The sequence below is a fragment of the Trichoplusia ni genome, chromosome 10 (assembly GCF_003590095.1).
Source record: "Trichoplusia ni isolate ovarian cell line Hi5 chromosome 10, tn1, whole genome shotgun sequence".
Lineage (NCBI taxonomy): Eukaryota > Metazoa > Arthropoda > Insecta > Lepidoptera > Noctuidae > Trichoplusia > Trichoplusia ni.
Window position 1 is genome coordinate 7384044 of NC_039487.1, and position 15830 is coordinate 7399873.

The 15830-nt window shown below is 32.9% G+C and overlaps 1 protein-coding gene across 8 annotated transcripts in view; it reads left to right on the forward strand.

Moving 5' to 3' along the window:
- The window catches only part of LOC113497870 (zinc finger protein 628), a 109337-nt gene that overhangs the window by 34541 nt on the left and 58966 nt on the right, over positions 1–15830 (forward strand). For 3 of the 8 annotated variants that reach the window (XM_026877624.1, XM_026877632.1, XM_026877625.1), the window contains exons 2-5: positions 5033–5666; positions 7490–7588; positions 8520–8618; positions 9314–9406. In XM_026877624.1, the coding sequence (XP_026733425.1) occupies positions 5130–5666; positions 7490–7588; positions 8520–8618; positions 9314–9406 (828 nt within the window). In that variant the 5' untranslated portion in view covers positions 5033–5129. The remainder of the gene's footprint in view (positions 1–5032; positions 5667–7489; positions 7589–8519; positions 8619–9313; positions 9407–15830) is intronic. The other 5 variants (XM_026877626.1, XM_026877628.1, XM_026877627.1 and 2 more) reach the window with 5 other exon arrangements.

Here is a 15830-nt window from a genome sequence, read left to right on the forward strand (position 1 = left end):
CTTGTAATAATTTAAGAAACAGAAAATACACCTATGAGAAATGCCACCTGACGAATCGTTATCATTTTTTGAATAGCAATTAAATATTCAAGCATATATGAATATAGGGTTGTTAACACAAAGATCGTTATGGACATGTTTAAAAAGACATTTAATTAATTATTAAGTAAAATTGTAATTACTTATGTTTTAAAGGCGTTAGAAATATATGGGTGTCTGTTTGTATTCTTTAAACATGTGTCTGTTTTTTTTTAAATTAAAATCGTAGATTACAATTACGTAATGAAATGAGTTTTGACTAAATCCAACCCAAAGTATAAAAAAAAACCCCATTCATGAGGCTCTTTCCGTCTGCGTGGCCGTTTGTCTGTCACCAGGCTGCACCTCATGAACCGTGATAGCTACGAATAAAAGCAAAGATTGAGGTGACACATCTTTGTTACGGTCATGTATTTGTTGGGTGACACTCATATTCACCAAAACAAATTGAATAGTAGTTCAGAACCCTCAGTGAAGCGAGCCCAAATCGCACTTTTACGGGGTTTTAACCCATTTAAAACATTTATATCTTTTTACTTTTTTATTTTGTAAATCTTTACTTCTTGTCCAAAGTCTCGTACAAATCTTATATGTAGCATATATATATATATGTTATTGAGTGCGATACCACTGCCGGAAATTATGCAAGTTAATATAAAAGTAACAATGGCCGCGAACAGCTGTCGCGGGCCTGCCACAATGGACGCATGTTGTCGATATTTTAATTAAAATTTATTTTATTTTGTCGTGTAGATTTTTTTTCTGTTAGATTGTTATATTTAGTTGAGAAAGTGTTGACTTCTTTGATTTTAGGTATCTAGTCTTGAAAATGGTTAAAGGTTTTTTTTAATACTGAAAAACTACTGATTCATTTTCGGTAGGTTACAATATCGATTTTGTTTAACAGTAATTATCATGAAAATAAATCTAATCTATAAGATCATTCCTTAATAAATAAAATATAACCTAAAAACTTTAATACAAAACAAATCTAAGTACCTTCCACTTACAAAACAAATTTAAATCTTCAACACATAAACTACAAAGTACTAATAAACTAAATAGTTAAAAAACACTTTACTTGAACTAAATAAGCTGAAATATTGGACATCGCAGTTAAAGATAACCGCGTTTTAAACTGTCAGTTAGTGCCGCTGTGTAAATCGCTCTGGGTTTATCAATGATAGATCTTTTACACCTCAACGTGTTATTGGATCCTATGTTTTGTTAATTAGTGTCATTTATAGCTATTTTCTTTGGATATCTTATTTTAGGTCATATGAAAGTAATGGTTCAAGTTTTATTTTAGTAAAGATTACGATGTAAGGTTTTTTTTTTGAGATTTAAGGATTTGCTTTATAGAGTTAGGAAGGTATGCGAAAGCAGTTTAATATTTTTGGCTAAAATTTTTCATACAAATACTAACTCTTAAACAAGAAACAAATAACTTAATTTTCGAGTAAAAAAATAGAAGTCAGGTAATAAAATCAAACAAAAACATATTTTTGCATATAAATTCCATATATCCAGCTACATCTCCATATACCAAACTTGCGTATCTAAATAAATATAAATAAATAAACGAACAATTCCATGTTATAAATTAACCAAAAAAACCGATAACATTATTTCGCGACCATTATAGAAGCACAATAAAAACGTAGGGTCAACATCGGGCTGTTCAATTCATTGTTTAATTCGATATTATTATTAGTATCGTCTGTCCATCCGTCTGTAGGGGAGATCCGAAAGTTACGAAATACTCACAATGTTTCGGTAATAATAATGTTAGGTTTATTCGACTTTAGAATAATTTTAGTAGCGTAAAATAAAAGTCTAAAAACACTCAGGATTTATTTAATCACATTAATTAACTGAGTTTAAAATTATGTATAATTTAGAAAACAAAACATATCAAAATACTATCGTTATTAAAATTTAATACTACGTTAATTTTCTTAGATGCTTTACTTTTAATTCCTCATTTATCTAATTATACTTCTTTTACATAAACATACGTACAAATGCGGATTTAATTCCTGAGGCATTCTCTAGCAGTCAGCCATACGAAGGCTTATATAGGTTATAAGTATCTTTACATTAAATCTATAAATTACGCCTGAAATTGTCAGTTACATCTTTCGATTCGCGATCCAGCCGCCTGCGTTAGCTCATGGTGAAGGGCGCCGGTTGGGTCCGAAACTAGTCAGGCTATCCCAATAGATACGCGTGAGTAACCGTCCTTAAATTAATTATTAAGAATCGGTATCATGAAAGTTATTGTAATAAGTATATGGCTGATAGTATTTTCTGTCTTGTCTTATCAAAAACACCGCTAAAAGAACCATGTTTAGAAACTTACCCTACTGAGAAACGAACCCCTTTGAGAAAGGTTAAAATATGAGTCAAGTTTGTAACAGCAGAATATTAGATGCTAAACATTAGATACAATATCATTATTGTTTTAATATAATTAGATGAAATGAAAGAGGTATCTACAATTTATAGATTAGAAAAAAAATATTTCCTATTGTTGATTCGATTCTTTTTAAAAACAGTCGTAATTATATGTAAGGAGGCAATTAATAGTCATTCTAAGTGTCAAACTATAAAAAAAATTGTATTTTAATTTAAATGTTTTAGAAATTACAAAAATATGATTCGGATAACACAATTTAAACGTTTTCATTCTTAACGCAGTGGTTATAAGTAATACCTATTATCGAAGGCCAAAAAAAAACATCCAAGCACTAATTTTGTAGAATAAACATATTTCCATTATCATATTTTATTAAGATTTGATTATTGTTTAGAATTATGAATATTCTAATGACGATGTTAGGAGCAAGAGTACCGGTTTCGCCATCTATTGAGCAGTATTCTAAATCAAAGTCTTCGAGCCTTCTATTACCTACTAAAGAAACTGGTGAAGAAAAAAGAATCTTTTATTTCTAAATTTTTTAAGTTTAATGCTTTATTGATATTATTATTGTTTAATATTTATTCGAAACTTAAAATACAACTTCAATAATTATTTAAATTGTAGAGTCTAGATGTTTTAAGTATCATCTCATTTTTTTTTAATTGGCACAAACATTAAGTACTCGATCAAATGTTAAAAAAATCAACCTACAAAGATGGATGTTAAATTTCTCTTTAAAAAAAGACACTTTATTTCTTTTTGTAACAAATCATAAATTTTAATTCAAATACAATCGTTACGTATCCAACGACAATTCTGCCGCCATTACAAACCTCACCTTGAGTTACACACATAGGCATTTTTCTAAGTAATTTCAAATGTTATGAGCCACAGAGCGTGTCAGAGGCACTCCCAAGCCCCTCCCTGTATTATAACAGCAATTGTCTTACTTGTTAATGATTTGATGATAAGCAGAGTTAATGGGCGGATAGAATAGTGAATAGTGGGGGCATGTAGGAAAAAAAAAACGTTTTGTTTTAAGTAGAATTTATTTACTTCAAAAAAAATTATGATGAATTCAAAATGATGACATATTAGATATATTTCACAGTATTAGTGTAAGTTGATTAGAAACTAATTATGGGTTTTTTGTCGTTTAAGAGTAATTGAAATAGTTTAGTTTTTGTTTAACGTCGTTGTAGGGGGCGGTAGTTACTATACAGTTATTTATTAACCTAATTTTAATTAAGGATCTTAAAGAAGAAATTAAATTGAATAAAAAACATAGTTAGGTATTTATATGGTGCTGGTCATATCAAATGAATGATGGTTTCCAAAGAAGATTGTTTAAAAAAAATAAGATTCTACTAATCTTAAGTATAAGATGTAGGCTTCGTAGCACGCTACGCCATCTGTTGTGGGGTAGCGGAGTAATAGCTCCTAAGAGGGAAACTCTCAGAGGGTTGGTAACACGGCCCTCCGCCAAGATATGAACCTAACTTTCTTATTTAGGTCAAACATAATCTCGCTAACATAAAAATTCTAAACAAAGAGTCCGGTCATAAAAATCCATCATACCTGAAAAACAAAAAAAAAATCTTTAAATACTTTTTCTAACATCTCCAAACATACTTTTCTTTAGGTAAAAATAAGAACCCAAGTAAAGAAGGCGGTAAAATAAAAGTTTCACAACCCATTTCCCTAACTTTAGGTAAAACAGGAAAAGAAAAATCTCAGAAAAATACCGTTGGCTAAATCCCCATAAGCTAAGCCCCGCCTGAAAACAAAAAAAAACACAATAGTAAAAGAGGCGTCGCGAAAAGAAATCCTCAAAAACTCTACACGAAACAGCGCTATACGAATTCCATAAGTGCGAGCGAGACGGACGCCATTAAGAAAAAATCACAAAGAAACCCATTCTTTTTCATTTCCTCCCTTACTAATAGCGGCTTAGAAAAAAATGGGGAGCTCTACTTGTCCCGTTCTAACATGCAAGGGTGGGCCGCGCTCGGGGTCGGGCGAGCGAGAGGGGCGACCACCCTGCGGCGTCCTTAGCGCCCTTTTTAATAGTTCTTATTTCGGCCGTAGTCCGAGTGGTCCGTCATGCGTTTTTGGGGAAATCGTGTTGGCGAGTGTCCGGCGGCGCGCGGGGCAGGGCGCGCTCGGACACACGCCGGCCGCCCGTCGTCGGCCGCGCCGTCTTTTCCTTGACCGGACGCATTTTTCCGCGGAAAAAACGCGGGGCGCGTGCGCCCGGCGTCGGTGGGGATGTTCTTGGCTACGTCTAAGGCGGCGGGGGCGGCGCCGCGTCTTGCTAGTTGGACCGGCGTCTTCGCCTGGCGCGCGCGTCCGCCCCACCCCGCAAGAAAGCGTCGCGACGCTCAAGTTTTCCACCAAGAAGTTAGTCGTCGCCCGCCCGCGTCTCAAGAAGGTCTCGTTTCCGCTTTCCACGGGACTTGCGCTTTTCCGGGGGTGACTCGGCCGCGAAAAATTAAATAATAATAACGCCGCGATAACTTTTTCGGTTTATTTTTTTGAACGCGCCGCGCTAAATAGATTGTTGTCTTGCAGATCCGAAGACATCGTCGGACTACGGAAAGAGTGTAAATAAAAGAACCGCGAGCGATCGCATGTCCTCGTTGTGACGATTCGTCCGAAACTGGAATTAATGTTGAAATACTTCAATGAGAACATATCCCTAGCGCTGCAGGAGAGGTACAGGGACCTCCATGAGTATCGGAAGACGGAAGCGGTAGAGGAGGGCTCACCGAGGGAGGCCAAAGTACCGAAAATAGCGGAGGAAGGCGAGCAGGTCGGCGGCGAGGGCGCCTTCGAGCCGAGCGCCGCGCCGCCGTACCCGCGGCTGCTGGAGCCGCCCAAGGAGGAGGACAGCTTCGTGGCGAGCTGGCTGCAGAACTCCTTCAAGATGACGGCGGCCGAGGGCAGCGGCGAGGCCTCGGCTGGCGGCAGCGCGCTGGACCTGCGAGCCGCGCCGCTGTCGCTGCACATCCCCAGCCTGCAGCAGGCCGCCGAGGCCCAGCGCCAGTTCAAGATGCAGGACTTCTGGTCCCGCAGCCGCCCCGGCTCCCCCGGACAGGAGCTGGGCGAAGGCCACAGCCAGCCAGGACCCGCGCCTCCCACTCCGCAGCCGCCAGCAACTCCAGACCACAAGATTATGACAGAGAAACTGGTCAATGAAATTCAGGTGAGTTTTTCTAATTTCTTTCAAGTGTTTCTAAGTTGTGTTCGGGGTTAGAAAATTTTCAAAACAGTTTTAGAACTTTGATAATAATTCAAAATAGTGATATAATATTTACAAAAAGTAATTTGAGACAGTAAATTCAATGCGATTAGAAAATATTAGGAAAATTCTAATCATGGAAAAAAAATGTTAGAAATTCTGGAGTAAATTAAAATTTTCCCGACGGCATTACAGCCGCTAGAATTTACCTGAAGTTCTAAACTTCTGAAATCTTCACTAAAACTAAACAGACGAAAACGAAATATCACGTCACATTCTTATAACTTAGTATCATACACTTAAAATAAAACATTTTAGAATCACGTGTATCTTGTTCAAATATTCTTGATCAACTGACCTCAGATTACTGCGAGGTGAAAACCCGTTCCAAATTTGAATGATCCCTTCCTTATAAAATTAAAAAAAAGATACAAGCCAAGGCAACATATTGTAAAGCTTTTGTTAACAAGAAAGGGTTAAGGTCCTTTGCGTCAAACTTATTATTAAATCGTTTTTGTGTCCTTATGTCGCATCCGGTATTACAAAGGATATGTAAATTACAATAATCTGTGATAATTCTATTATTTCTGTATTACCTGTGATCAACTTGTCGGCAATGACGATTATATTTTTTTCTCTAACTGTTTGTTTTAAACATATGGCTTGAAATATTTGTCGTTTCGGTTCAGTGATTACTTTTATTGATATAACATTTGTTTAGATTTAGAATCGGTCGGATACTATAATTTCGTTTTAAATTAGACTGAATAATGTTACTTCTTGATATGTAAAAAAAGGAATCAATTTTGGCGGGAGAGATTAGACGGCCTTGCAAGTCTTTGTGTTTTCTTTTACACATATTCCCGTTACGTGTGTCAATGGGAGACGAAAATATACAAGATGTTAATTCTTTGTCATCCAGAAAGTATTTAAACAACCGTTCATTTTATCATGTTTAAAGCGTGTCTTAATTTGAAATCGTGTAACAAATTTCTAACGTTATTTCTATTTGCAAAATGCGATTCTCTTTTCAAACAGAAATAGAACGATGCAGCCATTAAATGCAAATATAAAAACGAAAAACAAAAAAATAGTAATAACTTTCTTAATTTAAATTCGAAAACAACAGACGAAAGAATATTACATTTTAAATTAGTTTCAGATACGTTTCACCTTGCGATTCCCACGACACCGGATTAGGGCCGCGATCATTTTATTTTTAATTTTTTTATAAAGCTTTGTTTCACTGAAGGGGTGTTGACAGTTATTTGTTGCGAATCCTTTTTTTTGTTTCGAAAAATTTTTGTATGAGCGGAACCGGTTTTACGAGATTTTTGTTGCGTATTCATTCGGTTTTTTTCGTAAATCGAGATTTAACGGTTCGACGCGCTTTTCTTTTGTGGTTTAGTTTTCGAGAATAGTTAATTAAAATTTGATTTATTAATATTTTTATTGTTGAGTCAAGGGTTTGCTATCAAAATAATGAGTTTTATTGTTTTTTTTTCTTGTCAAATATGTTTTGTCGAAGGCATTTGTGTTTGCGGTTATAAATTGGCGCGGCGTTATTTGTTGCACTGCGATTACGTTTACTGTGTGCATAATAAATTACATCATCGGACTTACATCCTTTAAAATATATTATTTTAACATAACTAATTATATCAAATTGAAAACAAAAAAATATTATCTCAAAAAATAATGATATTATTTTTACAAAAAATTAAAATTACCACATTATTTTTACAAAAAATGTATTTCTTTCACGCCGCTTCATTTGGGATGGTCAGCAGCAACAACAATCGCCATCAGCAGACTCCACAATGAGTGAACGATCGCTCGTACCGTTTGCGCTGGTAAATTTACTATCAACACTCAATAATATTGATGTAAATACTTTTTTAACTCTAAATGTCGTGTCTGTCTTTTTTTTAACAGTTTTTAGTATATTTTTTTCGCGTTTTAACATTTTTTTTTGTTGCGCTTTTAAGACTTTGTCCACTGGTTCTGTGTAAAGAAATAAAATGATTGTCAGTCTTCACAGTATTTATATATGAAATAACAACTCATTAAGATTTTATATTTCAAATACCTAAACTTATTTATTAGAATACTAAGCCTTGATTTTAAATGGTACAATGCATAAATAAAAGTAAAAAAAATGTTTAAGTTAAAATACATTAATTTTCCAAACTAGATACAGTAGATGTCATACAAAGTTTTGTTCTTTTATTAATCTAATTGTTAATAGTTATTAAATGCAGTTAATCTCAGTGGACATTGATCTTTATTTTAACGGTTTTGTAGCGTTACATTTTTCGTTTTTAACCTTTGGTTAACCGCATGTGCACGAAGTGTTGTGTAGTTTTCGTTACAACCCTATAATGGGTAAGTTTTATTTTTTGTTTTAACTAAATTAAAACGGGGTTTTTCTAACTTGTATATTTGCTTGTATTCAATGATTAAACTATTGCTATGTTGCTTAATGGGTGTTAAGTTGTAACCATTGTAAAGTTTCCTTATTTTACGATTAATTTATTTAACAAAATGTTTCGCTTTTGTAACTTTTTAACCTCTGGATGTTCTTTTGATTAACGGCAAAAAGCATTCCTTTATTAAAATTATAAAGTACAATTACACAATTTATTTATAAACGATCAATTCGACATTGCAAAATTCGAAATTCGAATTCCGTAAATGATTTTGTAAATTAAATTCAAAATTAATAAAATATTTTCTTATTTTTTTTTTGTTTTTGTAAAGGAATGCTTTATAATTTTTATATAAGATATTAATTTGTTTATTTGTTTGCTTGTGCAGCCGCAACAGCAGTCGCCGACTGGGGAAACACCGATCGGCGATAGGAACGCCATGTTGCCCTTCGCTCTGGTAAATTTCCTGAATAACCTGAATATCGATGTAATTATTATTTTCTTTCTTTCCATCTTCTGTAGGAGGTCTATGAGAACTCATTTTCTATAAACCCTTACGCAAACAATTGAAAACCTTGATTCTTTTGATTTAGCAAAAATTACAGCATACTACAAAACTATACAAGCATTAAGAGTCGATTTAGTTAGTTGAGAGATACTTACGTCCGAATCTTCAGCAATTTCATTTTTGAAGTAATAAAATTTGAGCAAGTTCCAATAAAATAGTGTATTTAATTATAAATAGCAACTCATATATCCTATAACTACATCTTTTATAATTTTCTGTTCTTTACCTAGCTACGTTCGTAAAAATACTAGATATAAAAACGTAATTTAACTGAATGTGAATGAGTTTTCATAGACCACTTTCTTTCTTTTTACATTATTTCAGTTCTTCATAATTTAATTACTCCAGGGAACACATTTCTTTTTCAACCATTTCAATTAATTTTCATAGTTTATCTTTTGCTCATTTATACCATTTTAATAACGCTATTTACTTTACATTAACTAACAGTAAAATATTAAATCGTTTGTATTTTTTTCGTTTTAGCAATTTCTTTTAACAACATTCCTAAGTACATGATTGCGTTTAAACAACGAATTAAAATTACTAACGGTTTTTTATTGCACACAAGAGTCGAATGGAACTCGCTTCTAATTTACGTGTTTTCTCTACAGCAACAAGCGCGGTCTGGGCAGAGCATCAGCGAGAGAACTCTCGAGGAATGCTGGTCTACACTTCAGCGAGTGAGTTGGCATCTGTTTCAATGTGTATTGTTATCTTCCAAGAGTAGGGGACGCGTGGCCGTGGCTGTGTATATCATTTAAAATTTGAATTGTATCTTTTGTAAATTTTTATTTTTGTATTTTTTTTAGATTTTTTTTTAATTTTTATTTGTAATGTCTTGTCTTTTTTTAAAATCGGAATATTGTTTTTTATTCATTTGTTTTTATTTTATTTTGTAATATTATTGATGCAAATACACAGCCGCTCAATCGCGTCCCCAAATAAACGGGGTGTTGGTTATCAAACCAATAAACCTAACTTATTTATAAGGTGAGTTTTAATTTTCATAAAATTCCCACTATTTTACGTGTACCTAATAAATATCTTTATCTAGTACTAAAGTGTTTTATCGTGGATCTGAGCAGTGGGTGGCGTGGGCCCTTTTTTATACATCAGGAACTATAAAGTATCTAGGTTCGATCTAAGCGTTGCATATTCATTAAAGGAAGCCTTTTCGCATAGAATCGGGCAAGATAAAAAATCTTACGATAAAACGCCGCGGGCGTGTTAACAATTTATTTAATCGAGATTCGAGCGCCATTTTGTTTTTGTTTTTTTTTTAATTCTGTAACCATCTGCGTACAAGGTGGTGTATGATAAGTCCGGAAGTACTTGTTACGGGATGTGTTATGCATCTGCATTTTATTGTTGTAATTTTAAAGTTATTGAGATATCGTTTGTATTGTTACTAGATTTTGTAAGGTGCATTTGTTGCTTTTTTTAATTCGGTTTTAAAAAGGTGTTGTGATGTTTTAGCTTTGAAGTTTCGCACCTTTTTTGTGTTAGATGACGGATAGACAGGTTCTTAAAATTGCTAATAGAATCCAATAGAATTTCAATAAGGAATAACTCTATAAATTAATACAGAATAAATGAAACTTTCTTTAAACAACTAGGTACCTTCATTTCCTGTAGGTACCACAATAGGCAATAACTTAACCCTAACGATCCTGAATTTACTTAACTTCAACAAAGAGTACAAAACGAAAAAGGTTTTTTACAAAATTTACAAAAAACTCGCAACGTGCATTTAAAAAAGTACAGTCGGTAAAAAACGTGTAGTCGTGTCAATAATGCAAAAAAACGCACAGGTGCTTGAAAAAAATAAAGAGGCCGCCAAGTCGAACGAAACGGAAAAGTGTACTCAAAATAAAAACTACACTCTTTTTACGTGGCGGTACTTGATCTTTTGTGGGCGGTACTTTGGAAAACTGTGGAGCCGACTGGGGCAATGCTTTCGACAAGACGAGTAAAGAGAAAAAGTTGTTTGGTTAAATGTTCTAGTTGAAGAATGAAAAGGTTATTAGAAAAATAATAATTGTTGTTATTAATTCAAATACGATGCCTAATGTATGATAGGTATAGGCATGCACAAGTTCGTTTTTAAAACCAAAATTAGCTTGCAAACTAAAAACCAAACAACGGAATCAAATAATATTCAGTTTGTTCTTAAAAGATCCAAATTAAAACGCCAAACGCGACTACAATCCCTAAAATTCATTCCACCAAAAAACAGTACAATGAACACCAAAACACACAACTCCACAGCTTTTCGTCCAACAAAACAAAAGTACAACACATTGTCGAAAAAAATCCTTCAACATTTGCATGTCGATTCGCAATGAATTTATAGTTATTGCCTCTAGATTTATTATAGTGCCTTTCCGAAAAAATCTACCGAAAATTACCGAGCGAATTTGAAATTCAAATCGCAATTGTTTTTGGTTCAAAATTGAGACGATTTTGACGTTCACCGTCGTATCGCGACATGTGCTTGTTTTTTTTTTTTACTTTACTTGCCGACTGTACTTTCGTTTACGTTTTTCGTATAAATCAATTCGGTTAAGTTGTCTTAGTTTTTGTTTCGCGGCCCCTTTAAGTATAAATATTGTTTTAAAAATGTTCTTAATGATGTATGTTCGTTTGTTTTGTGACTGTCGGTTTTATTTTTTAAGTTTATTGCTGCTTGTTTATTGGATTCTTTAAATAAGTTTGCGTGTTTTGTGATTTTCTTTTGTGGATTTTTAGGTTGTTGCGAATGATAGGTTAATATATTAACTTTGTAAGAATATAGCTAGATTAAAATTCATTATAGACTAGGCAACTATACTATACTTATAATCGAAAAATATTATGGTGATGCAATGTCTTCACGAGGTACATTTAAATGTTTTGTTCATTAAAACTGCAAAACAAAACAAAAACCACCTGACTACAAAAACGTCAAAAACTCATTCCATTTTCAAATAACAACCCGAAACTTCGTAACAATCACATAACATTCGAAAAACGGAACAAGAATTCGAATTTTAAAATCACAGAAGCAAAGATAATGAAATTGTTTTTTTTTAACGGTTCTAACTGTAACATCTTGTAACAAGGGAGGTAGGGTGCGGTAATTATGAAAAGTGTTCTAGGGGCGGAGGGGAGAGGGGGGAGGAAAAATTGTACGACGGGAGACCGTTTAAAAAAAGAGGTCTAATGACCGAACAGCTTTTAAAGTTAATAGGTTTGGACGGATCCACTTGGTAGTCCGTAAGACTCTTTATAATAATCGATAAAATCTTATTAGGTGCCCTAAGACTGTATCAGAATTTTTAATTAAAGATAGTGACCGGTGGTGGACTTAGGTTTTTTTAATAGAGAATCGTTGATTGATAGAGAGATTCATTGAGAAAAGGTTTAAGATGCAGTAAATATATTACTGTATTAGAAGATAGTTTTGCAGTTTAGTTTACTTTTAATAATTCTCAAAGGATCACAGGAACCTTTAACTGAACCATCCTGTGTTTTTAAAAAGAAACTCCGTAATAATAGCTTGTAAAAAAATCTTAATCTCGTGTATTGTATTAAATTTTCCATAAGAAAAATGTACGGTACACAGACGGACATTTTTATTCTTTTTTTTTAACATGTCAGTTTACACGTGCCTGTTCACCCCATTCACGTAAAACGTGACACAACAAACAATAACGTTTAGAATGACGTCAAGTACCGCTATCACCCCAACCCATTTGCTAATTTTTACCACTTTTCTCCTATCTTTCATAATTTTCCTCAACCTCTTTAGCCGTATTCATAGTCAATATTTTGAAAAAACATAAGTAATCGTTATAAAAAAAGAAAAAGAAGTAATTTTTTGTAGTGCTTTTCGTAGTTGCGTAATATTAGTAAAAATCAAAAAAATCTTAGTTATTTTAGCCAAGTTAATAACATGCGATCGTTGTGAAAGGAAGGCAAAGTATTCTGGGCAATGTTATTTTATAGCTGCCATCAATTTAATCATATCAGTTTACCAATACTGAACGAAATTAATAGAGAAACAAGAAAATTTTCCAAAGTACTATTTATTCATTAAAATTTATATAACCGAACTACACTAAAATAAAACAAACTACCCGGTTTAACGGACTCAACCCATTTCGTAATTAGACAAGCTATCACTCACTGCTTTGTCTGTAAAATAAACGAATTTCCTTCTTTACGTAATAATGTAATTAAATAGGTCGTATCGTTAATATTGTTACGTGATAACAACGGGAAACTAATTATAAAGCTGATTATTGAAACATGTAAATCATAGGAATTGATCGTAAGTGTTTCTAGTTAAGACAGACAGCAATGTGAGGTTTTTTAATTTCTTTCTCTCTTTTGTCGGTTTATTACGACGAACAGAATTATAATTACACTGTCGCACTGTGTTAAAACAATAATTGTGATAGTAAAAAGCTGAATATTAAGAAAGAGGTTTACTTATAAATGCTTTAAGCTTCGCAAAGATAGTGGTTTCAAACAATTTCTTAGACGTAGAAAAAAAAATCATTTTATTAAGCCGTGCAGATTTATTTCTCCAAAACATCATCTAAAATCGCGTCGCCTATGAATACGGCCCGGTAGTCCCACGGACATTTTTCTTTCAACGCTCACCATAATCTTTTTTTCGTTCGCCCGTAACTCATGAGAAAGAGTTTTTTGGTTAAAACTTGAAAATTTATTTCACAATTAGCGGCAGGACACTCTTAACTCGAGACATTATTAGAAAACTTTCTTAGCGGTCGTAAAAACACCGTTTTTTATCGCGAAACGACACCTGCCCGTTTTTCGGCATGAATATTAGATTTTCGATTACTTTTTAATATTACACTCAATTTTCTTTAAGCTTCTAAAAAAGTACCACAAAAAAAAAATCTTATTTTTTTTGTGCGGAAGGTGAAAAGAAAAAAACACAAGTTTCGAATAACACTTCGTTAACGTGAAGTGAAACGGTGCGACATGACAACGGTTAAATTTTCACAAGCACACACAAATTGGCAGGAAAACACCGCCCTCTGGGGCCCAGTGGAATAAGAGAAAAACTCGGCAAAAATTAGATTTCTTCAGTACAGTTGTCGGATTGAAAGGTTTTGATACTTGCTGAGGAAATTAAAGCAAAGTTGTTTAAGTGCATTTGAATATGATTACAAAAATAGTGTCAATTTAAAAAAAAAGAACTTGTTTAAAACAAAAATCTGTATCAATATAGATAAAACATTATACTTACTAAAAGACGTACAAACATAGGTTATAAAATTTCCTTGTTTGAAGAAAAACATTTAACATAAATCAAATGAATGATTAACCTGGAAATAATCAAAACAAATATTTTAACAAGTTCCAAGTAATCTTATAAAAGTATCACATACGTTACCTCAAATTGAAACAAACAACTCAAGTTATTTCTATATAAGGAATTTTACAAGCGCCGCAATAAATAAATATCGAGGTAACTATGTAATTACTCTTATAATGTGATTAAGGTTATATCTGTGTTGGTGAAGTATTAAAAATTAAATAGGAATGTTTCTTTAAAGCTATAAAAGCCTTATAATGGCCAATTTCAACCACACCTTAACATTTAAAAAGATTTTTATCTCGTTACTTGGTTTACGTAAAATGCTTGTGTAGTTAGTTTATTTATTTGAACAATTTAGTTTTTTTGTGGATTTAAAGAAGCTTAGTTATGAAATTTTGTTACTATTTAGTTAATTCCGATTTGATTAAATCCCATTTGAATAAAACTTTACTTGAGTAAAAATGATTTTCGTTGATTTAGCTGAAATTTTACGCAAAAAATAATGTAGTCAAACAAAAGCCACTTAAATCAAAACTAACACCAATTTTGAAAAGCACAATCAAACATTAAATATACAAAATATTATACAAAAAAAACTGCTTTTAAAAAAAACGTTTTAGCAAAACATACATTTAAATAGAAAGTATCAAAACCATTTACCCCGACTATATCGAAGCTAATGGCTTGTGCTACACAGTAAAAAAGGAGACGCCGTTTGAAGATAAAAATTAGCTGAAATTAAAAGATACTAACGAACACCATTCTGTAACTCAAATGGTTCTTAGCTTGTTCCCTTCTCAAGAAATGTTTTTTTTTGTTTACTCTAGCTTTTACTGAAGATATTTTTAAATATGTGATCGAAAATTTCTGGCATAGTTAGCAAGTTGCTCGTAGAATCGACTGTGTGCATCTTAAAGATTGTATGTTATTTAATTTTAAGTAAAACGTGTTTCCTGAACCCCAATGATATGTTTGCCCGTTTTATGAAACCTCGAAAAAAACTTTCTTTAATACATAATACATATATTACAATATTTTAAAAAGAGAATCATAATTTCTTTTGCAATATTTAATTGTTCTTGCGATGTTTAAAACGTGACCAAACATGGTTAAATCACATTAAAAAAATATGGGTAGTATTCTTTATTCCAAAAACCTCTTTTAATTATTTGGTAAAAGAGTTAATAAACATACACGATCATCATCTGAATATAATAATTATTACCAGTCTTGTGTTAACAAACTAGCTGTTGCCCGCGACTTCGTCCCCGTGGGTAGAAGATATAAGTTATGATTTATACCTGCCCTGTATTTTTCACATTTTCCATTGTATCTTCGCTCCTATTAGTCGCAGCGTGATGTTTATAGCCTAAAGCCTTCCTCGATGAATGGTCTATTCAACACAAAAATAATTTTTCAATTCGGACCAGTAGTTTCTGAGATTAGCGCGTTCAAACAAACAAACTCTTCAGCTTTATATATTAGTATAGATAGAGATTACTGCAGCAACTTAAAAAATACGCCATTATTTTTCTTTATAATGACATTAATAGTATACACAAACGCCTGTTCTTAGTTTGAAAAGAGGTTTCATACTCTTCCTGTTTAAATTAAAATGCCTATGACGTCATTAGAAGCTTGCCTATGTGTGTGTGCTTAACAACCAGTCTGAAGTCTGTGTGTAATAGAATTAACCGTGGTATGCATTGAGTGGAGTTGTGCTCTACATTTTAATATTTTTTTATATTGCAACGTAATATTTTTAATTATAAGTTATCAGTATAGAAAGATATCTT